This window comes from Saimiri boliviensis, chromosome 1 (assembly GCF_048565385.1).
Source record: "Saimiri boliviensis isolate mSaiBol1 chromosome 1, mSaiBol1.pri, whole genome shotgun sequence".
NCBI lineage: Eukaryota > Metazoa > Chordata > Mammalia > Primates > Cebidae > Saimiri > Saimiri boliviensis.
Window position 1 is genome coordinate 236,052,631 of NC_133449.1, and position 22,596 is coordinate 236,075,226.

The following is a 22,596-nucleotide window of genomic DNA, read 5'->3' on the forward strand; positions in this document are numbered from 1 at the left end:
TTATGGAAATTGACTCGTGATTATGGAGGCCGAGACGTTCCACAATCTGCTGTCTGCAAGCTAGAGAGCCAGCATAGCTGGTTTTTCAATTTCAGTCTAAGTCAGGAAACCCAAGAACAGGTGGAGGGAGGAGACCTCGTGTAAGTCCTGGAGTCCCAAGTCCCAAGCATAAGGAACTCTGGTGTGTAAGGGCAGGTGAAGATGGATGTCTCAGCTGAAGGAGAAAGAGCAGATTCACCCAGCTTCAGCTGTTTTGTTCTATCAGGGCCCTCAATGAATTGGATGAGGGTGGATCTTTTTTGGATTCACCTTCATCCAATGGATTCAAATGCTAACCTCTTCTGGAATCACATATACACCCAGGAATAATGCTTTTAAATTATTTATTTTTTTAAGTTTTTTTTTTTTTTGCTTATTTATTGATTCATTTTTATTGAGAAATTTTCACTCTGTTGCCCAGACTGGTCTCCAACTCTAGGGCTCAGGCAATTCTCCCGCTTCAGCCTTTGGAGTAGCTGGAATTCTAGGCACATGCCACAGAATTGATGTTACCAGCTATCTGGACATCCCTTACCCCAGTCAAACTAACACATACAATTAGCCATCACAAATATGTATAGGTATAGATATATATTATATGTTATATGTTTTATATATATACACATTCAAAATAAATACAATTGAAACAATAAAAACTTTCAGACAAAAAAAAACAAACATTAATTTTAGCATTTTTTTCTCATAGCAAAATATTGGAAACAATATGGACACCTAACAGCAGGCAACTGTTGAAAAAAGCACAACTGTTTGTCAAAGATCTTTTAATTTTTTTTTTAAGACAGAATCTCGCTTTTGCTCCCAGGCAGTAGCATAATCTTGGCTCGCTGCAACCTCTGCCTCCCGGGTTCAAGTGATTCTTGTGCCTTAGCTGCCCAAGTAGCTAGGATTACAGGTATGTGCTACTACACCTGGCTAATTTTCGTATTTTTAGTAGAAATGGAATTTCTCCATGTTGGCCAGGCTGGTCTGGAACCCCTGACCTCAGATAATCTGCCTGCCTTGGCCTCCCATACTGCTGGGATTACAGGAGTGAGCCACCTTGCCCCACTCTTTTAATCTTTTAATATTACAAATAATAATAATGAATTTCTCAGCAGCATGCCATGCTACTTGATAGCATTTATCTACTTCATGTTCTGGCTGGCAGCCACTCTCCATAAACTCCAGGGTTTGCTGGGGAGGTGTTCCTGGCCAGAGCTGCACCCCACCAGCCTGCCTGGGGCTCCGGGCCCTCCCCTGCTATACCTGGGCTCAGGACCTAGCCCCACCTAGGCCCCTCACAACATCTCTGCAGATTCCCCAGCTAAGACTAATTCCAGGGGCATTGAGCAGCACCATCTGTGTTTCTTCTTTCACATAACACACACACACACACACACACACACACACACAACCAGCCACAGGCCGTTCTGTCCATCCCAACTCCCTGCAGAAGAGGCTACATGCTGTGACAACCCTCTGCCTGGCTCTTCCGTGCTGTTCCCACCAATGACCAGTGCTAAAGGGATTTCCAACAGGAATAGCAAGTGTTGAAGTGATTTCTCTTCCCAGGTTGGGGAATCAAAACTACCTGCCCAAAGCAAAGAGGACGCTGCTTCCGGTTCGTGCTATGGCCTTACACTGAACTTGAAACTTTGATAGACACTCTGCCCTCACTAATCTCACCCCGCTTCTACCTGGCAGGGTTCCAGAGGGAAAGGTTTCCAAAGCCAGAAGCCTAGGGAAAGGAGGGGAGGAAACCATTATAGGAGCTGCAATGAAATCGTAGTGTCTTTCTAAAGCTGAAGGGCACTCCAGAAATGGGCCAGGATGTGAGAGGGGCAGTTGTCTACTCACAGCCACATACAATGGCGCTAAGATCCTTTCCCAGGGCACAGCTGTGAAGGACACAGGCCTTGGCATCTGGCAGACCTGGGCGCAGGTTCTGGTTCTGCCTGAGTCTACCTGCAGGACTTGGAATAACACCTTACCTTTCCCAGAGCAGCAGGGATGAGTCCATGAGACACTGCAGGGAAGTTGCTTAGAGGGGTCTGGCCTCTATAAGACCTGTGCATCCATCCACACCTGCAGGCTCCCAGGGGTAAACTCCAGCTCAACAGAAAAGGCTAAGACAGCAGCAGGGTAGGCTCCCAGCAACTCCACTGCCTGGAGGACCAGTGATACAGGAGTTAAAAAGAAATTATTTAGGCAGATAGTGCGGGTAAAGAAGTCCTTGGTAAGGTTTCCTTTTAATGAAAAAGAGCCCCAAAGAGGAGTCTGTAAAATCAAGCTGCAGAAATAGACAAGCAAGCTGGAAACTTGCACAGGCGAATGCTGACAGTTGTGCCAATCGGAAAATGCTACCCGGGAATGAGCACGTTCCCATGGCGGCTCTATTTGCCATTCTCTTCTCTTTGCCAGCCATGGCTACAGTCAGGAGCATACAAGATGGTGCTAGCCAAGTAGAAAGCCCATTTGCACAAGATTGGGGGAAAAACCAGCCTTCCCCGCACACCATGTAAATGTCACCTGATCGAACCCGTCGGAAGGCCCTATGTAAGTCGAATGCTGCCTCCTCCAGCCTGCCTATAAAAGCTGGTGCAGTCCACCACAGGCGGCTTTTTCCTGAGAGAGCTACTCTCCTCTCTCCTTCCTTCCGCCTATGAAACTTTCTGCTCCTTAACCCACTGCATGTGTCCATCTGTTTAATCTTGGTGAAAGATGAGGAAACTCGAGTATTTACCCCAGACAATAATGCCGCTTCACCAGGAGAGAGGAACAGAGTTTCAGAGCCTACATTAAAAATTCTTGGAGGCAGTTGAATACCTATGGGTCTGAGGGAAGGCAGGGGCACCACCAGCCACATCTGGAGGGGAGTCTAGGACACTAGGCAGAGAAATGGCTGCTTCCTAGGTAGGATCTGGACCCCCAGGAAGACTTTGTTTGAAGAGGAGCCTCAGTCCCTGCAGAGGCTAGCCTGGCATCTCCCTATGCCTCTCCAGCCATCTGGGTTCTGATTACTCAGTCCTATCTTCCCAGGAAAAGAGACAGTCCTCCTGCTTCATGAAAATCCCTCATAAATTAGTCATTTGGACCACCTGGTACCAGCAGGTGGGATTCACTTCCTATTTCAAAAGGCTTTAAAGAAATGTCCTGGGAGTAACTTGGCTCAGGACAGCCGTGGATGCCCCTCTGCCTCCACCCACACAGTCACCCACCCTGCCCAACTTCCAGCCCTGTGAGGCTCTGAGCAGCCTTGGGAGAACACACACTATTTAAGTAGCTGCCCACTGCCCTCATAAGCCTGCTGCCTGCCCATCCTGTCCCCTTGGAGAGGCAGTGGCGAAGTCACATTACACTCCCGGCGCTGGCCTCACCTCAGCCAGCATCTCCCCAGGGAGGTCGCCGGGCAGGGCAGACAGCATTTCAATCAGTCACATGCCGCACCCAGCTGGGGGGCTCTCCCTCCACCACGAATTCCTTATGAGGAAAAGCTGCATCCCAACCATCCACTTGGTTCCTCTGGGGTCCTTGTGCTGGTGGCAGCATGCATGAGACTCCAGGAATCCCAAGTATGCAAGATCCCAGGAGGGCTTATGGCCTGCAGCCGAAGCCAAAGCCAGAAGACCATGCATGGTTTCCCTTCAACAGTCCCAGCGTGGTTTTCCCCTCAGGCCCCCGCCCCTCAAGTGTGCTTCCTGACTCCCCTCTCTGGGAGAAGCTCCTGTATCAGGGGCCCATGGAGCGGGGTTTTCTGCACCCAGGGAGCAGCCAGCAGAAGCCAGCCCACCGTCCTAACCCGGAAAAGTCACCCATCCCGATTCACCAGGGACTGGTGGCGGCTAAGAGGACTGGGACAGTTTTCACACTGCTCCTCATTTGCAGCTCCAGTATTTCCTATTTTCACCCAACCATCATTTTCCTCTATCTCGGCCTGTTTTGATAAACATCATCAGGTGCTCCCACAGAGCAGTCTTGGCCTCTTCCAAGATGAAGAAGCGAAGATAAAAACCATACCTTCCTCCCCAACACAGCAGCAAACCACACTGCCATGTATGTACCTATGCAACAATCTTGCATGTTCTTCACATGTACCCTAAAACCTAAAACTCAGTTATATATATATATATATACACCTTCCTTAATAAATGAGTCCAAGATCCCCCATCTGGAGACAGAGGGGTGCTGCACGCTTGTGAGGAACAGGCAGGTGAGGAGCCCCTGCCTTTGTTTCCCACACCCTTGGGGGTCTCTCACAAATCACCAACGGAGCCTCCAGGACTCTGGGACAGAGGCTGTGGGAAGTCCTCATGAGCACTGGGGGCTGACTGTGAACCCACACCCCTCCCCATGAGGACCCCTAGCACAGGATGTGTAAACAGGACTCCCTAGAAGGCCTGACAAGAGAAGTGACAAGAGCGGTCATAATCCCAGATTATCCAGCCCACAGGGTGTGACCGCTGCAGTTTATCTTGTCACCACAGGCAGTATTTCCCGGATTCCGGATGGTAAACATAAACATTATCTCCCGGGCTGGAGGGGGTGGTAGATTTATGGGGCAGGGAATTGAACATGTGCAACAATTACCCTAGGTGGTTCTTATCTTCCTGGAAGTTTAGGAAACACTGCAGGAGCTTCCTCCACTTGACAGGGCCCCACCTGAGCTCTGCATGTGCTCTCAGGACAGATCCTGGCTGATTGGCTGAACTGCCGGATCTCTCCTCCATGACCTAAGGCCGGTTCTGAGATCTAATTCCTAGTTCCTGTCTCTGAACCCACTCCTTTCCTAAGATCTACCCTGGAATGATGGCCCCTGTGGGAGAGACCCACTGCCCACATTGCCTCAGCGCTCAACACAGCACCCATATCAGAAAACCAATGGCCACATCCACACAACTGGGGCGGGGGTGGGGGTAGCACCATAACTCTTCCTATCCCGGCATGAAACTCTCAGGTAGAAACCAGGTGAATATTTCCTGCCCCTCAGCTTTCATCCTCTGGTGGTGTGGATGGGTCATCCCACCTGAATTTGCAGACCTCACCACTATTTTATCTCAAGTGGGGCCATCAGACCTCCCAAAGCCATAGGAATAAAATCTGGAGGAACATTTGTAAGATTCTGTGTGCTGATGATAATGTCTGATGTTCCAAATCAAGTAATATACATGAAGAGATACTCAGTATCACTGGCCATTAGGAAAACACAATTCAATGAGAAACTACTTCCTATCAAGTGGGATAGCTATACTTTTTTAAAAATAGAAAACAAGCATTGGTGAGGAACTGGAAAAATTAGAGCCCTCACGCACTGCTGGTAGAAATGTAAAATGGTGGGGAACAGGATGGTGGTTCCTCCACAACTCAAAGTTAACATAGGATCCAGCAGTTCCGAAAGAATCGAAAACAGGTACTCCAACAAATACTTGCACATGCATGGTCACAGCAGCATCATTCACAACAGTCAAAAGGTATACACAGCCCAGGTGTCCACCGATGGATGAATGGATAAACAAAGTGTGGTATGTTCCTATCATGGAGTATTACTTGGCCATAAAAATGAGGTACTGATATATGTTACAACATGGATAAACCTGGAAAACATGCTAAGTGAGAGAAGACAGACACAAAAGGTCACATATTACATGATTCCACTTATATGAAATATCCAGAATAGGTAAACCAACAGAAAGCAGACTGGTCTTTTCCAGGAGCTGGGGCATAGAGAAAGGGAAGGATGGGGAAGGACTGCTTAATATGTGTGGGTTTTTTTTATTTTAGGGTGATGAAAATGATTTGGAATTAGAGGTGGTGGTTTGTATAACACTGTGAATATATTAAAGGCCACTGAATTGTTCACTTTAAAATGGTTAATTGTAGGCTGGGCCCAATGACTCACCCACTGAATATGGCAAAGGACTGATGGAAATGAAATAGACTTCCATAACTTGCAATCCCAACACTTTGGGAGGCCAAGGAAGGAGGATTGCTTCAACCCTGGGGGTTGGAGACCAGCCTGGGTAATACAGTAAAAATCCCCAAAAAAATTTTAAAATGAGCTGGGTATGGTGGCGCTCACCTGTAATCCCAGCTACTCAGGAGGCTGAATTAGGAAGACGGCTTGAGCCCAGAGTTAAAGGCTGCAGTGAGCTATGATCCCATCACTGTATTCCAGCCTGGTCAACAGAAGGAGATACAGTCTTAAAATAAATACATAACAAAACAGTTAATTATATTACGCAAATTTTACCTCAATAAAAAACCTAACAACCCTGAGCAAAACAAGTCACAGTCCGCTGAGAGGGCTTTCAGAAGCTGTCAGCCTCTGCCAGCACCGTGATAGGAAAAGAACAAATGATTGGGCCCGGCTCTGCTGCATGTGATTTCAGCCCCACAGCAAACATCCTCACACGTTCAGCATTTTCAACACTGGAAGGTTTGCCGACCTGAGCTTCAGTCCCAGGTTTGCTGAGTACTGTGAAGGGCTGAGGGAACTGGCATAGACTTCCATAACCACAAGGTCAAACTTATTCCTGAGCATGTCAAACCCCCTGCTTAAGTTTATTAGCATAGCATATAAATGTAAAATACTCAGTTACAAATCCCAACGCAGAACCATTAAAAAGGTTCTTGATTAATATGAGGACTCATAAATGCTTAAAAGTAATCCTACCTAGAAGTTTCAGCTTGAGCATTTTAAACAACAGCAGAAGGAAGTTTTGTTCTAATTTTTAAATGTGAATAATTAACTTCCCAGGAGGAAAAAAAATAGCAGAATTTTAAGAGCAGTTCAAGCCAATAAATGTCCAATTTAAAAATAGATTAGTACAGCTGGTACCAACTGCCACCCTGACTTATCTCAGTGGCAATTCACATGAAATCAGTCATTACTTCAGTCAAACTGTTGGAGCATGTCCGCCCCTTTGCTCTGCTTTCAGGCACTTAAATGCTGGAATAAACCAATTTGGGGGGAGATCACGGGTTGTGTAAAAGGCATTTTAAAAATTTCACATTTTTGCTATGTGAAATTTTATTTCCAAAAAACCTACTACTACAGATTTCATATTCTAAAAATCAGTTTCTTCCAGTTAGAAATACCAATAGTCATTACTTCTTAAGGTTTAGATCTAGAATTAAATAAATACATATTAACACACCCAACTATACAGTAGGCTTTGGCTAGCAGTATCCTTGTAAGAATAAAAAGGCAATGGTTCAGACAGTTTGGTTCCAGTATGTCTTCATACAGAAAGGAAAATCCTTTCTAAGCCTGTTGAGGAGAATCTAGTTGCTAAAGTGTCCCAAGAACTTTCCTGTCAAGAAATTTCATGATAAGAAGACTCTGGGGTATCAACATGCTTAAGACTGCCCCAGCATAAGGGCTCCCTAATCAGCTTCTTTCAAAAGGAAAGAAAAGTGGAAGTAGGAAGAGGAGAAAGGAGGAGGGGAGAGAAAGAATAAAGAGCAGAAGAGAAGAAATAATAAAGCAATGAGGGGAATAATCTTGTTTCTCTGTTTCAGAAGCAGCTAACCCAGGAGACAGCATAGACCAAGCTAAATATTAACCACTGCTGCTGGTAGTCCTTTGACAGCACAGGATGGTGACGAGGGGCCCGTCTTTCAGAAACCAGCTAGATGGGTTCGAAATCAAGCCCACTACGTAGAAGCTATGTGACCTTGAAGAAGTTAGACTCTCTGAACTTTTGTTTCTTTATCCGCCAATAAAAATAATCTCACTTACCTCCCAGGGTCATAGGTCCAAATGCATAATGTACAAATGAATAAATTAAGACAGTTCCACTCCTGTCATCATTCCCCTTGTCACTGAAAAGACATTGAGTACAAATGGATAGATACTATCCAAAGAGGCCACATTAAGTGCCTGGACCCTGGGCCCTTAGCCCCTCTCCAGGATCTAAAGCACTAATGGCTGGAATCTGGCCTGAAAGGTTGGTTACTCGTGTTGATGCTGTATCAGGAAAGTTATAATATAACCAATGCTATTGTATTTTTTATTAAAAAACAAATTAAATAAAATAGTGATCCATGACATATAAAACTGGAGTCTACAGTTTACGGCGGGAAAGGCTCAGAAGATGGAGGCAAGAATGTAGCTGCAGCATTTTCTTTTTCTTCATATCTAGGAGGCAATTCAGATGGAAGATGTGGAGTGCGTGAGACCTCAGATGAATTCGTCCCGGAAATGGTATATATGGATGCACAGTCTCTCTCGGAGGCTGCACCCTGACTCTCAGAAGTTGGGGTCCTGCTAAAGGGAAGGAGAGAGAACATGAAGGGGAGGGGACGGAAGCAGCAACACCCTTTAAGTACTAGGTTCTTTTCAAATGTTTCATCACAGGCACTTAGGAGTATCTGCAAGAATCTGAGGAATAATTTCTCCCACACTGGGCTTTTCATAGTTCTGTTTTGATTTGTTACCTTTTCCTTTTCCTAGAGCCGAGTGTAACATTAAGACAGTCTCACTCCTGCTGTCATTCCCTTGTCATTGAAAAGACATTGAATACAAATTTACAGACACCATCCAAAGAGAGCACATACACACGTGCACACACACACACATGCACACACACGTGCACACACACACGCACACACACAGACACGGTTACTGTTCTCTACTATTCTGTCTTCTGGGACAGCTAACGTAAGGTAGACAAACTTATGCCATGGAAAATTAAAACACTAAGCCCAAACCTGAAGCACGGCAGGAAGGCATACTGGCTAACGGAGCGGGCTCTAACAAAGGCCGAGCTGCACTGGAATCTACTCTGCTGCTTCCCAGCTATGTGATCTCGGGCAAGTTATTCAACATCACTAATCCTCAATTTCCTTACCTGTGAAATGAGGATGATAACATTCCTTTCTCCTAGAGTGGATATGAGAGTTACATAAAGTCATCAAAGAAAAGCCAGACCCTGGGACACAGAAATCATAGTAGCAGCAGCAGTAGTTTAAGTTACTAGACATTGATTTTAGGGTCTGGGGAAGTTTATCATTAGAAGAAAAAAAAATACGAACATTTACGATGAGAACTCTACAGAGGTCCAGCCCTGGCTTGCCCTTTCTTCACACAGGGCCGCTCCCACATGCACCTCCCTGGATCCCCCATCATAGTCCCTTCTGAAGCTCTAAAGCAAACTCTGTCCTTGTCAGCCACCTCTTTCTCTCTCCCATCAGATAAGCTGTCCCCCTACTTTTGTGGAAAAGAATCTCTACATAACTTCATTCCCTCCAAGCCCCAGAGGAAAGGCAGGGGTCCACCTGGCCCCTGCTCCTGGCCCACTGCCCGCTCCATCAGGGCAAGGTAGAGCGGGAGTTCCTTAAACATGCGTGACAAGGTGAGGTGGTGCTGTCACCAGCAATGAGTGCCGGTCTCTCTGTCCCCTGCTGCTTGATGCATGCAAAAATGCACATTATCTCAGTGTCTTACCCACTTCACTCTGTGACCATTCGTAGCAATGCTCTTCCCTTCTTACATCCTGGTTTTCTATTCTAGAAGGTAACACCAGAGCCTTCTCCAGCTCTGCTCCCTGAATACAACATTTCTGGGTCTGCATGAGCCCCTCCTATGGGTTTCCCACTAGTCCCTGATGTCGTCCTCCTGGTTCCAGCAACTTCAGCAGCTCCGTCTCCATCACCTGCTCTCTCCCTCCCAGTCTGCCTCCAAGGCCCTCATCTCACTGGACCTCCCCCACCAGCCGCCCACCATCTTCTGGCCACTGAAACTAAGTTCGTCTCCCACGTCCTCTCAGTTGGGGACCTCCAAGCGTCCCTGTCATTCACGCTGGAACTCATCATCTCTGCCTCTTCCTCAATGTCCTTCTCCATCCGGACTCCCTCCCCACGGCCTCCTGGCACCTCAGGCCCGACCCACTAGAGCCTACCTTGCTGCTTTCTGTGTGAGGTGGGTGCTGACTTGATGTTCTCTGTGCCCCAGGGAAGGAATGAATATTGAGGGAGAGGCCCAGCTGTGTTGGGTCAGGGCTCAGGCTGATTTTAGCCAGTCACCCAAGCATGGCTACAGTATTTCTGTACCACAGCTCTTCTGTAACTGTTGGGGATCCCCTGGGACCCTTATACCTCTCCATGATCTAAAGCAGCGAAGCCTAGTATAATAGCAGGGGCCTCCTGGCCTAGCCCTGGCACTCAATTTGATTGCAGAGTTGCTAAACATTCTTTTTTTTTTCTTCTTCCTGAGATAGTCTCACTGTTTTCCAGGCTGGAGTGCAGTGGTGCAATCTCAGCTTAAGGTAGAAGGACAGGGTCTGGAGGCAAGGAACCTATAGCCCTTTCACGCTGACTTCCTAGAACCAAATTGAAAAGAAAACCCTGACCTGCCACCCCTAAGCCACAAAAGGACCACAGACTACTCCTTTTGCAAACTCCCACCTTTCGGCAGGTGGGAAATTGAAAGTGCCTCTGATTGGCTCCTTTTGCACTGCCCCCAGCAAGGGTTGTTAAACATTCTGAGTATTGCCCCAGTTAGGACCACATAAAGATGGCTGGAGTAGGCTTCATATTAACCCAGCATGATCACTTTATCATTTTTAACTTATGTGCTGCCCAAAGCTTCCTGAAATGTACTGTTAATATCAAGACACTAATTCTGACATAACATCAGCAAAAAAGATACACTTAAATGCCTCCTGGTGAACCCCAGCCTTAATACTAGTTTGGCCTGAATTCAGGCCTCTCTTGAAGTTCAAATGGAAATTCTTACCCATAGTTGAAAACACTGTAATATGAAGGGGGGTTTTCATTTGGAAGCTGACTGTTGGTCCCAGGACTCTCAGTGACCGCAGAAGCTGAAGATTCGGGAAAGTAAGGTGGTGGAGGGGGCGGAAATATTATTACCGAGTCACCTAGGGAAACACGATATTTAGTTGAAGGCAGGTGGGTAATAAATGGAAGCAAATTAGCAAAAGCAAAATTAATTAATTCTAAATTTGGCCCATATATATAAAAGGTCAACACACCTGCTGCTAACTCCAGAATTTAAAAGTGAGCCCATTAATGTATAGAGACAGAAAAGTAGACGAAGTCACCAGGGGCTGAGAGGAAGTGGGGGTGGGGAAGGGAGTGTTGCTGTTTGGTGAGTACAGAGTTTCCAGTAGAAGAGTTCTGGAAACTGATGATGATGGTCGCACAACATTGTGACTGTATTCAATGCCACTAAGACATTTAAAAATGGTTTGGCTGGGTGCAGCGGCTCACACCTATAATCCCAGCACTTTGGGACCGTGAGGAGGAAGGACTGCTTGAGCCCAGGAGTTGGAGACCAGCCTGGGCAACACGGCGATATCGTCTCAAAAAAATTAAAAGAAAAAAATTACCTAGGTGTGAGAGTACATGTCTGCAGTCCCAGCTACTCAGAAGAATGAGATAGGAAGACTGCTTGAGCCCAGGAGCTCTGGACTGCAGTGAGCTCTGACTGTACCACTGCACACCGGCCTGGGTGACAGAACAAGACCCTGTCTTTAAAAAAAAAAAAAAAAAAAAAAAAGGCCAGGAATGGTGGCTTACATCTGTAATCCCAGCACTTTGGGAGGCCGAGGCAGGTAGATCACTTGAGGTCAGGAGCTTGAGACCAGCCTGGCCAACATGGCTAAATCCTATCTCTACTAAACACACACACACACACACAAACACACACACACACACACACAAAAGAAAGAAAGAAAAGAAAAAAGAAAAAAAAAAATCAGCCAGGCATGGTGGTAGGCGCCTGTAATCCTAGCTACTCAGGAGGCTGAGGCAGGAGAATTGCTTGAACCCGGGAGTCAGAGGTTGTGGTGAGCCCAGATTGCGCCACTGCACTGCAGCTAGGTGACAGGGTGAAATTCTAGTCTCAAAGCAAAAAAAAAAAAACAAAACAAAAAACAGTTAAGATTGTTTAATACATACATATATATATATATATATATATATATATATATATATATATATACATACCACAAATGTTTTAAAAGTAGGCCTACATTTCAGAATCCAGAGTGCTGACCATTACGGTATGAAAGTGGGCCTATGTTTCACAGCAAGTCTAAGCCCAAAACTTTCCGTGGATTGTTTGCTAACAAGCTCTCTTCCCTCTTCTGGGGTGTCTACTGCTGATAAAGCTTTTCTCGTTTTCAGCCTACAATTTTAATTCACAAGTTAGCTGTTGGCTAAAGTGCCTTGTTCTTCAAATATAGTTTCAGCTCCTGAGCAAATAACAATAAACCACGCTACAGGCCCTAACTGTCATTTACCAAAATACAGATTTGCATTTCTGTAGCTACTGTTCATTCCAGAGCACATCCCCAGGTTTTGAGGAGAAACTAGGAACCAGATGCAAACTCTAATTTGAATTGCGATTTCAATACAAAATGCACCACACGAGTGGCCCAGAACAGTGTAGGGCTATGGCTGCACCACTGCTGGGGGCCTGGCGAAGGCCTCTGAGAAGCTGGCAATAGCAGTAACAGTTCAGGAAAAATGAAGGAGGCGGGGCCTTACTTCCCTGTAGGGAGGAGACTGGTTCGCACGCCTAGCACGTTTGATGCTTGCTTAGGGTGGTGCAGGATTCTTTAAAGTGATGGAGGTTCCCACCTGAACAAGCTAGGTGACCTCCTTGACCTCAGCTGCCACAGCTGTAAACTGCAGGCTGGGCGGTACCTGCATCAGAGGACAGGTAGAAGGAAGGACTAGTTGGGATGATTTGCATCTGGCGGTGAACACAGTGCCAAGCACAGAGCCAACTCTCTCAGCTACAGTGCTGGCCAAGGGCACTGATTTGCATGATGAAGAAACACCCCAAAGGCAACTGGCCACTGGCTCCACTCTTCACCCTTCACCCGCCACAGCAGCCTCAATCATTTCCCAGAGGGAATTTAGCCCTTCAGAAAATACATTAAGTCCATCTCCCCTTCCTCCTGCAAGGAGATGGCAATGAGAGTTTAAAACACGTTTTGCTAATCTAAAGGTGAGAAAGCATAATAGTTGTCCTGGGACTCTCATATAATTTTTTAGAAGGTCTTGGTAGGTTAGAGGAATTGGGGCTGTGTTCACTTCAATTACACACTGTAGATTAAAGAACCTGTGAAGTAAGCCTTGAGCGCAGGCTAATCACCTCTCAAAAACACACAACGAAATGCTCTAGTTACCCTGTTACCTCCAAGGCTCTCTTGCCCTTTGTCCCAGCATCTCGGCCTGCCCACACCCTGCAACCTGCTCTCCCTGGAAAGAGGCCTCTCCCCTGCAAGCTCCCTTTCATGCATCTTTCAGAACTTGATGTCCTCTGTGAGCACACAACATACACACACCTTCAGGGAGCGCTATCTCACTCACCTGCTGTGTGTCCAGGATAGCACTGAGTGTATCTACGACAAAGAGAGCATGCTTCTGGGATTCTAAAGATGTAAATCCTATCCCACAATAGCAAAGGAGTGGAGCTAGGATGCAAGGTTTTCGCTGGTTTGATGGGGGTTTAAAGGGTTACGTAGAAAAGATTTTAAACCAACTTCAGGACAAGGACACCAGGAACAGCACCACGGCTCTGTCCCCTGCCTCCACTCTGATTCCAGCCACCGAGTGGAAGGCTGGGCCCGAAAACTCCGCTCAAACGATTCCCAATTAATGGAAGCACAGCAGCATTAGATGAACATATTTACTTGTACTGCGCTGTGTTCCTCAAGAGCGCTGAGAACGTCTATCAGATTAAAGAGAGCCCTTTTTTCACGTAATAACTTCCAATAACACTTGGTGAAGTTTGAAATGGAATCACACCCATGTGCCCTGAGCAGGGTGCTACGCAAGGGCTCTTCTGTGGGTGTGCCCACACACTAGGGTTGGGACCCTGCTCTGCCACTTGCTAGTGTGTGACCTTAGGTAAGTCACTTGATGTCTACACGCCTCATTTTCTTCCTGTGTAACATGAAGGTTACTAACAGTATCTGCCTCCTTGGGTTGTTATGGGTGTGAATGAATTTCACAAAGGGGAGCCTTTAAGAGCACATGCTAAAGCACTTAAATGTGTTTGGCACAAAAATATACCCTATATAAGTGTTAGCTATTGTGAATATATAATTAATATTTGTGTTGTCACCATTATATATTAATAAGTAAGCTGGGAGCATCTACCCTGGCGCTACACAAGGAACGGCTGCGAACCCATCTGCCCTCCTCTCCAAGGCTGGTGCCATGCAAGGCCAGCAACCCAGGGCCTCCCCCCCGGGCTGAGCTCAGTGAATTCCACTGCTTCCAGTAGACAGCCCCAAGCAGGAGACTCATCTCACTTGTCACGCTCCCTCTCTGTTCCCTCCATGGTTTCTGTTCTGCGGACTTCTTTTCCTAGCCTTTTCAATGTCAATGGTTTCACAACTTTACTCTTTAAAAGTAGGAGGCTGAAAAAAGGGACCTACCAATGAGCAGCCATGGGGTTTTTCCTTGGTTGTGTGAAGCTGGGGCCAAAGTACCGCCATTGTCCTGCGGGTACAGGCTCTGGGAAATGGCACTCCCGCTCTTCTGTACAACCCAGGGGACCCAGGAGGAACTTGTGGGCATTCCATGGAAGAAAGAAGTGGCGGGTGCTGTCATATTCCATCTTGGTTTACCCCACTGCTTCCAAGCAGATGATGTCACAAAAAACCAAGGACAATGCAGAGACAGTACAGAGGCCCCTCAAACCACCTGAAGACTGCTGGACTCGGACACATCCAGAGTCCCAGCCGGTGAGTGCTGCAGGAATCTTAGAGATGCACAGCTTCTTTTATAGAGATAAAAACCAAGGCAGGAGAGGTGAAGGACTCACAAGGACAGCCAGCTAGTGACAGCCTGGGAGGAGAACCCAAGTGTCCCACAACTAAAAGTGCTATGTGGTTTTGGTGTGAGAATAACAGGGGTAACAGGGTCACTTAGTGGGTCCCTAAGGTGGCAGAAGGCTCCAAGGCTGTCCTCACAGTTCTTCTCACATTCCTCTTAATTTGCTCTGTGACCTCAGTCAAGGTCACTACTTAACATCCCAATGCTTTGCAAAGTAAGAAAGAGTTGCTGGGGGGAAAGATGTATACAAGACTGCTCCGGGGCTTCCCACAGCAGCAGCATTGTGTATGTACACATGGCGGGGGTGTGTACACGCACATGTGTGAGAGGTGGAGGAAGTGGGAAAGAGAATCTAGACCAGAACCAGGAGCAGCTGGTGAGACCCAGCTGCAAAGCCACTGTGATAGAAGCAAGAACACAAATGACAGCCACCCACCTACGGTGACCCGGACAGGCTCGGTACTCTGGATCTGTCCCTCTTCGCTCTCAGAGGCATCCTGTCCAGCATTCGTGTTTCTCTTCTTAATGTGGGCGACCACGAAGAAACACAATCCTACAAGCACAATCAAGGGCCCCATGATCTGCAAAGAAAGGAACCCACAGATCCGGGGCTCCGTGTCGGCAGTGTCTGTCTCGTTTAGCGATTCCTGTGCCCAGTCGGAGCCACATCCAGGGACCCAAATGCCCAGGACGCTGATGAGCATGCCGCTTGTCAAGAACAGAAACCCAAAGATGAGGCACTGGGCAAACTGGCGGCTCTCTCCACACATGAAGGCTCGGTCGGGGTCCATCTGGTGACCTCTCTGCAGCCCTGTATGGAGCTGAAGTTGTGCCCGGGAGCGGGCCAGGATCACAGCCCCAAGCCCAATCACAGCACAAGCAGGCCCCGCCACCTTGAGCACCATGCTGCAGTCTGGGAGGGGCTTGTATTGGCATGCCTGGAACCCAAAGATGGAGAGCAGGACTCCCACACACAACAGGACGGCGCCGAAGACAAAGAAGCAGAAGATGAGCTTGCTGACGTGCCTGTCCTGCTGGTCCCCATCTGGCTCAGCAGCAGCTGCAGGAGACATGTCCAGAAGAGGCCCCTTCCCAGAGACAGGGTGGGATGCGTTTTCTCCCCTCCAAGATTTCCGCAGCTCTGCGAACACAACCAAACACCAAATTAACGTGGGCACAGGTGTTCCAGAACCACCCTGCTTTTTTGCTGGCCATTTCTGAAGTCACACGGGATGAAGTCATGGAGGTAGAACTTAACGCAACCGATAAGCTGTAGAACAATAAGTTGGTTTATGAGTCAGAAAAACTGGCATTCACAAACTTTTAAATATGTACTTTTATGATGATCTTCAAAACAGAGGAAATTCAATTACTACACATCGAAGTGTATCTTTTTTCAAGAAATGAAAGAACAAAAGTAACTGGGTGTGGTGTTTTCTGAGTCTTACAAACTCGTTTTCCTGGGGGAAAAAACAGGAGTGGGTGAATGAGGGAAGAACCACAGGGATTCTTTCTGATTGCAAATGCCCCACTTTTCATCACAGCTGCTGTCAGCTTTTCAAGTCAGTTAGTTCCGTAACTAACTTTCCATTTCCTGTTTTAGACTACGGCAGCTTTCCATTTCATGTTTTATTCTAAGGCTACAGCTACCAAAGACCCAATTTCAGCAGTTTCAATGGACTAAGGCAGTTCAGGAACACAGTGGGTTTTGTGGACTTTTAAGTTGATTCTATCAAAATATCGTTCTTGGGGCCAGGCGCAGTGGCTTGTGCCTGTAATCCCAGCACTTTGGGAAACAGAGGCAGGCAGATTGCTTGAGTTCACAAGTTTGACCAGCCTGGGTGACACAGCAAAACCCCATCTCTGCTAAAAATACAAAAATTAGCCAGGCATGATGCCTGTGGTCCCAGCTACTTGGGAGGCTGAAGTGGGAGGGCTGCTTGAGCCTAGGAGCTGGAGGTTGCAGTGAGCCAAGATCACACCACTGTACTCCAGCCTGGGCAACACAGCAAGACCCTGCCAAAAAAAAAAAAAAAAACTGATCTTGGGGTTCTCAGCGAGCACAGACCAGTAGCCCAGTTGCTTGGGTCTGGGATGACCCTTGAAAGTGTGGCACAGCAGGTCAGGAGGAGCTCCATCTTCAGAGTGGACAGGTACCCAAAGGCAGGTGTGGCCTCTCACTCTCCTCCATGCTGCCACCTACTTCCACAAAGAGGTTGAGACTCAGTTAAAAACAAGCAGCCGATAAAGTTGCTAGTTACAAAGCACAAATTGGGGTGTTGGGGGGAGGAACTTGGCTTTGAAAGAACAGTATAAGTGGAATCAAGTGAGAAAGCACCTTCCACAAAATCACCCAAGCCCTATACTTCAAGGGTATATTAAATATACCAAGTAGTTGCTAAAGAGTTGTCTACTTACACAGAGCTGACTTTATTACCTAGTTATCTTCTTTTATTACAAGGAATGGGATATTTTAACCAGGACTCTGTAAGTCAGGTCCTGCATTTGCAAAGACAAGTCAAAATCGTGAAGACTATTTTCACCTGCCCAAGGAAAGAAAACTTTAAAAATATTTTGTGCAGCTCACATGCAGGGTCACATGAAGGAACTCAAGACTGAGGCCCTAAGGCCAAGACAATCTTGACAAACAAAATCAAGTTAAGGAAGGTGAGTCCAGGTAAAGAAAGCAAACAGGTAATCTTACACTGGGAAATACTTTTCCAGGAAAAAGTATGACAGAATCAGAAGGAAGCTGGAGAAGAAAAAAAAAGGAAATACAGGAGGAAAAAAAGCTTTCATTTCAAACTTGGAAAAACGACATACAGATGTAGTTAAGGTGAGACAAAGACAGCATTGTACTAATTAATTTTTTTTTACTTTATCATTTTTATTAAGTCAGTAACATCCTGCAGTGAATAAGAATTTCAACTTTGAGTATACAGTTGTCCCCATTTATCCGACAGGGAGTACATTCCAAAACTCCCAGTGGAAAGAAACCACGGTGGTCCACGACGGCGAGTCCTGAAACCTATATATACAGTTTCGTTTTATTTTCATTTTTTTCCCCGAATCATGCAATCTGTCTTGCGGTTTCAGAGACAAGGAAGAGAAGGGTGATTCTCGGGGGTGGCAAAGTCCTATCAGGAATTCCTTTATTCCTAGTACAGTCAATTTTGCAGTGAGTGACAAGGCTTCAACTGTTTTAAGGCAAATTCCCCAACACCAGTAAAGTAAATAGAAGCCCAAAACTGGCTGTAGTTTCTTGTCCGTGGACTAGTGGACTGAGTACCTGGCTGAGTGTTGATCTCTGATCCAGAACAGTGTGGGAGTAGTCTCGGTCTCTCTCCGTCCCCCACAGATGCACCCACAGACGAATGCAAAGACACCCACACTCATTCGCAATGAGACCCTTTCCAAACACCACTCTACACTTAACCTCCCCAAAGCCAAATTCGCCTCCCCAACACTCCTATCGGTTTTCTAAAACACATTTCCAAATTCAGCACCTCTCCACGTCCAAAGCTCTGGAGAGTTTGGGGAATGAAACGAGAGGCAATTATCTTTTGTGTGAAATCGGTTTGCAGGTTTTAGGGAGCCCAAGCTCAACCAACAGCCCGAGGGGCTCGCAGGGACGCAGGGGGGGCTCGGATACCCTGCGCCTCGGCGCTGCCCTGGCTCCCAGCGCCCAGCCTGGCCGCACAGCTCAGCGCCCGACCCGCTTTCTCCGGCGCAGGCGCGCGGGCCGGGGCCGCTTACCTGAGGCTGGGTCCCGAGCCCGGCTGGCCGCGCTGCTGTGGGCACTGGCTGGGCGCGGCGTCCGCCTCCGCACGCGGCCTGGGCTGCGCCGGCCGCCCCGCACCCTACCCTCCGCGCGCCCGGGTGCTGAGGGCGGGCCCCACAGTATTTAGAGAAAGAGGCGGTGCCGCGTGGGCGCGGCGGCCCGGGCAGTGCAGGGCAGGGCAGGGCAGGGCAGGAGCGACCGGCGGGAGCTGGCCGCCACCGGGGGCCTGGGGCGCGACCGCGCGGGAGTGGAGATCCAAGGGCGGCTTCGGGACCTGGGGTTGGCGGGCTTGCGGGGCTTCGCAGCCTCCGCGCCCGTGGCGGTGCGCGCGAGGAATCTGGGAGAAATGGGCACTTTCTACGGCTGCCTGGCCCCCAGGTTTCGCGGGGGCTGGCGAGTTGCGATTCTTCCCCTGGCTGGCGGAACTGCGCGCCGGGGAGCCCCGCTCCCACTCGAGAGCTGGGGCTCAGTTCCGGAGGGGCGCGAGAGAGCGGCGGCGTGGGGGGCGCGGAGGAAGCTCCTGCTCCCCCTCCCACGTGGTCGCTGCCCAGGCAGAACAAGGTACGGCGCCCCTGCCTCCGTGCCCTTGGCCACCGCAAGGTCTGGGGCAATCACACCCAACGCCTTGTGGCCCTCCTGCTGCTCCGGAGACCTTGACCGGGGTTATGGGAGCAAGCGCCTCGATGCGAGCTTCCCATCGAACAGGATGCGGAGCCACCAGTCACAGAGACGACGTGCGCTCCGTAAAATGTGACACTAGGGCCCTCCACACCCGGCCATTCAGGCCTGAGGTCCTGGCTCCGAGACTGAGGCCGAGACGAGGCGCGCGGCAAGCACCCCCGCTCCCCGCAAGACCAGCTCTGTCCCTTCCGCACCCGCACGTCTGCGCACAGCCTTCTTTGCCATAGAACCCCCTTCCTGCTTCTCTGCCATTGATGACCTGCCCGAATTAAACTGGTAACTTTCCCTGCCCTTGAACCGGGAGTTTCGGGATGAGTTTACTAATCCCTGTGCTATTTGTAACCTGCCCGGTGACACGTGATACGGATCCAACTGGGCTAGTTTCCATACCAGGGATCAGGGCACTGTGGAAGGTGAGTCAAGGGTTCTCCGCCCAAGCGCAGAGGTGCCCTGAGCCTGGGGACTTCCCAGCCGTGCCTCCTCTTCTCAGCTTCCTGTCTGCCTTGCCTGAAACCCTATCCAGAGGTAAGGCCACTGGATGAACCTTTTCCGTGTGTAAGCACTTTACCTACCTGACACAAGTTATTCCTGGTCATGCTCACTGAGGGTAAAGTATGAAGTAGACTTAGCTAATCATCAGAGGTGAGAAGAGACTTAAAGAATGGGTCGGAGAATGGCTGGGCGCGGTGGCTCACACCTGTAATCCTAGCACTTTGGGAGGCCGAGGCGGGCAGAGGCGGGCGGACCGCATGAGGTCTGGAGTTCAAGACCAGCCTGACCAACATGGAGAAACCGCGTCTCTACTAAAAAATATACAATTAGCCGGGCATGGTGGCGCATGCCTGTAATCCCCCAGCTATTCAGGAGTCTGAGGCAGGAGAATCGCTTGAACCTGGGAGGTGGAGGTTGCAGTGAACCGAGATTGCGCCACTGTACTCCAGCCTGGGCAACAAGAGCGAAATTTCGTCTCAAAAAAAAGAAAAAGAAAGAATCAATGATGGGAGAGAGGCAAAGCAGGCGGGGTCGGGGACGGTGTTACCTGCGCTTTAGGGTTCACCAGGGAGGCAAAATGGACAAGTTCTGGCCGTTGGAATTTGGTGGGGAACTTGCCTGGGTGGCCAAAGGTGGACTTTTTCACAGCCAGAGTGCTCGACCTCTGTGAATCTCTGCCATAACTAACAGCCCTGCTGTTAGTAAACGCAGCCCCCTTGCTCTGCGTTTTACTACAGGCGCGAAGCCAGGCTCCTCTATGGTTCTTTGCTACGTGGCTCCAGCAGCTCAGTGAAGGTTGGAGGCAGCAGGGGACAGGAGACTGAGAAAACAGTCATTTGGCAGTTGAGGAAACTGAGGCCCACGGAATTAAAGTCACCTCTGCAGCTAGTTAAGGTGCAGAGAAGGTCTGAGCCAGATGAGCTGACCATTCAGTGTTTCTCCCACAGCACACCTGTCACTCAGAGGACACACCATGCTGTGAACCCAGAAAACGCCCATTTATTACATAGCCTTGTGATGCTGAGCACGTTTAGATTATTATAACAATAAAGACACTGTGTCCCAAGGACATTGCAGTAATCTGTGTTTGGGAAGGAGATATCCTTCCTGGTCCAAGTGTCAAGGTATATCCCCTTCTGGAAGGGCACAAAACATGTCCAGTGAATGGGCAGATACCCAAGAGTGTATTGTACAACAGCAGCCCCTGGCTTTCTAAGAACTCAGGCCCTCATTATAGGATTTGTCCCCTCTGACACAGGCCTGTGAAAATCTCTTCATTGTACAAAAGGGTTTCCTTGTCCTTTCCCTACTCATTCTTCCCTTCCCTTTATTTGAAACTCAATCTCTGGCCATGTCATGTGCAAACCTGCAAGGGGCCTGTTGATACAGCTGCCCCTCTGGTGCCACTTGACTGCAGGCTCACCACCCATGACAGACTTCAATGTCCTGGCACCAAGGACAATCAGATTAGCCTCCACTTGGTATATCTGCTGCTCTCACTGTTTGTGTCTATGGAAGCCTGTTTGACTAAATTAAACGCCTTGGAAACTGATCATCGGTCAAGTATGAAAGACATACCCGCCAGCCTTTAAGGTTTATCTTCATAGCCCACCTAGCCTCAGGAAAAAAGCTGGGTGGCCTAGTCACTATCTAGTGGTCTTTCCTTGCCTGTGTGGTAGTGAAAAAGATAAAAACCCAGACCGAATCCTTAGAAAAACGGCATCAGAACAATATTAAAAACTGAATGAACCTCGAATTCAGTGACTTTAGAAGCATAAAGCAGAGGCATGTGTTCATGTATTCAGCCAGCATGCATTTACCAAGCACCAATAAAACATGAAACTTTTATGGAGGAGAAAGGCCATAAAATATGTAAGTTATACAGAGAAATAGAACGTGATTAAGCGTCAGGGAGAACAATAATCACAGATGGGGACTGGGGAACACTGGGGAGATTCCATTTTAAATAGTGTAGTTCGGGAAGAAGGCATCCCCGAGAAGGTGACATTGCCGCAAAAACTTGAAGGGAATGAGGAAGCAGGTGTATCAAATGATCTATTATTGCATGACAACTTACCCCAAAACTTTGAAGTTCGAAACAGCAAAAATGTATTCTCAGGGTTTCTCGGGGTCAGAAACTGCTAGTGGCTTAGCTGGGTACTTCTGGCTGAGCCTCTTGGAGGCTGCAGTCAAGTAGTTGGCCAGGGGCCGTGGTTATCTGAAGGCTGGACTGGGGCTGGAGGGTCTGCTGCCAAGGCGGCACATTCACAGGGCTGTCGGCAGGAGGCCCCAGTTTCTCACCATGTGGATTTCTTCACCCAGCCTCCCCTCGCGTTGAGTATCCAAGGGAGAGCAAACCAAGAGGCAGCTGTGGTGCCTTTTCTGATGAGGCTCTGCACTCCCACACCATCACTTCTCTTTATTCTAGTCCTTAGAATTGAGTCACAAAGTCACTGGGAACAGGATTAGGTGCCACCTCTTGTAGGCAAGAGTAACAAAGAATGTGTAAGCATAGTTTGTGATTTTTGTGGGAAGCAGGGAAAAGCGCTTCAGGCAGAAGTAGCAGCAGGTGCAAAGACCCTCAGGTGGGAACACACAGATTAGCATATTCAAAGGAGAGCAAGAGGCCAGAGTGGCTGCAGCTGGTGAGCAAGGGGGAGAGTAGGAGAGGAGGTCAGAGAGGAAAGGCCTGTGCAGGGCCAAGGACAGCAGGTTGTGCAGGACCTTTGAGTGGGTGGGAAGCCTTTGGGTGGTTTTTGAGCTGATGTCATGAGATTTGTGGTGATGTG

General features: G+C 48.3%; 1 protein-coding gene across 2 annotated transcripts; it reads right to left on the reverse strand.

Annotated features, from left to right (window-relative positions):
* Positions 1–1,604: 1,604 nt before the first annotated feature.
* On the reverse strand, positions 1,605–19,126 carry TMEM171 (transmembrane protein 171). 2 transcript variants are annotated; one of them, XM_003925757.4, is made up of 4 exons: positions 18,610–19,126; positions 15,290–15,994; positions 10,775–10,916; positions 1,605–8,302 (listed from the first exon to the last, which is right to left on the reverse strand). In XM_003925757.4, the coding sequence occupies exons 2-4, from the start codon at positions 15,924–15,926 to the stop codon at positions 8,110–8,112; spliced, it is 972 nt and encodes a 323-aa protein (XP_003925806.1). In that variant the 5' UTR covers positions 15,927–15,994; positions 18,610–19,126; the 3' UTR covers positions 1,605–8,109. The 2 variants fall into 2 exon arrangements, with proteins under 2 accessions (XP_003925806.1, XP_010334830.1); XM_010336528.3 differs by having other exon boundaries at positions 1,605–8,305.
* Between the last annotated feature and the right edge of the window lie 3,470 nt (positions 19,127–22,596).

Excerpts from the sequence above, each read along its gene's own strand:
- TMEM171 (XM_010336528.3), bottom strand. The coding sequence starts at position 15,926 with ATGTCTCCTGCAGCTGCTGCTGAGCCAGATGGGGACCAGCAGGACAGG. Across the intron at positions 10,917-15,289 it reads GCCTGTCCGGGTCACCGTAG|GTGACTCGGTAATAATATTT; the intron begins GTGGGTGGCTGT and ends GTGTTTCCCTAG. Across the intron at positions 8,306-10,774 it reads TACAGTGTTTTCAACTATGG|CAGGACCCCAACTTCTGAGA; the intron begins GTAAGAATTTCC and ends CCTTCCCTTTAG.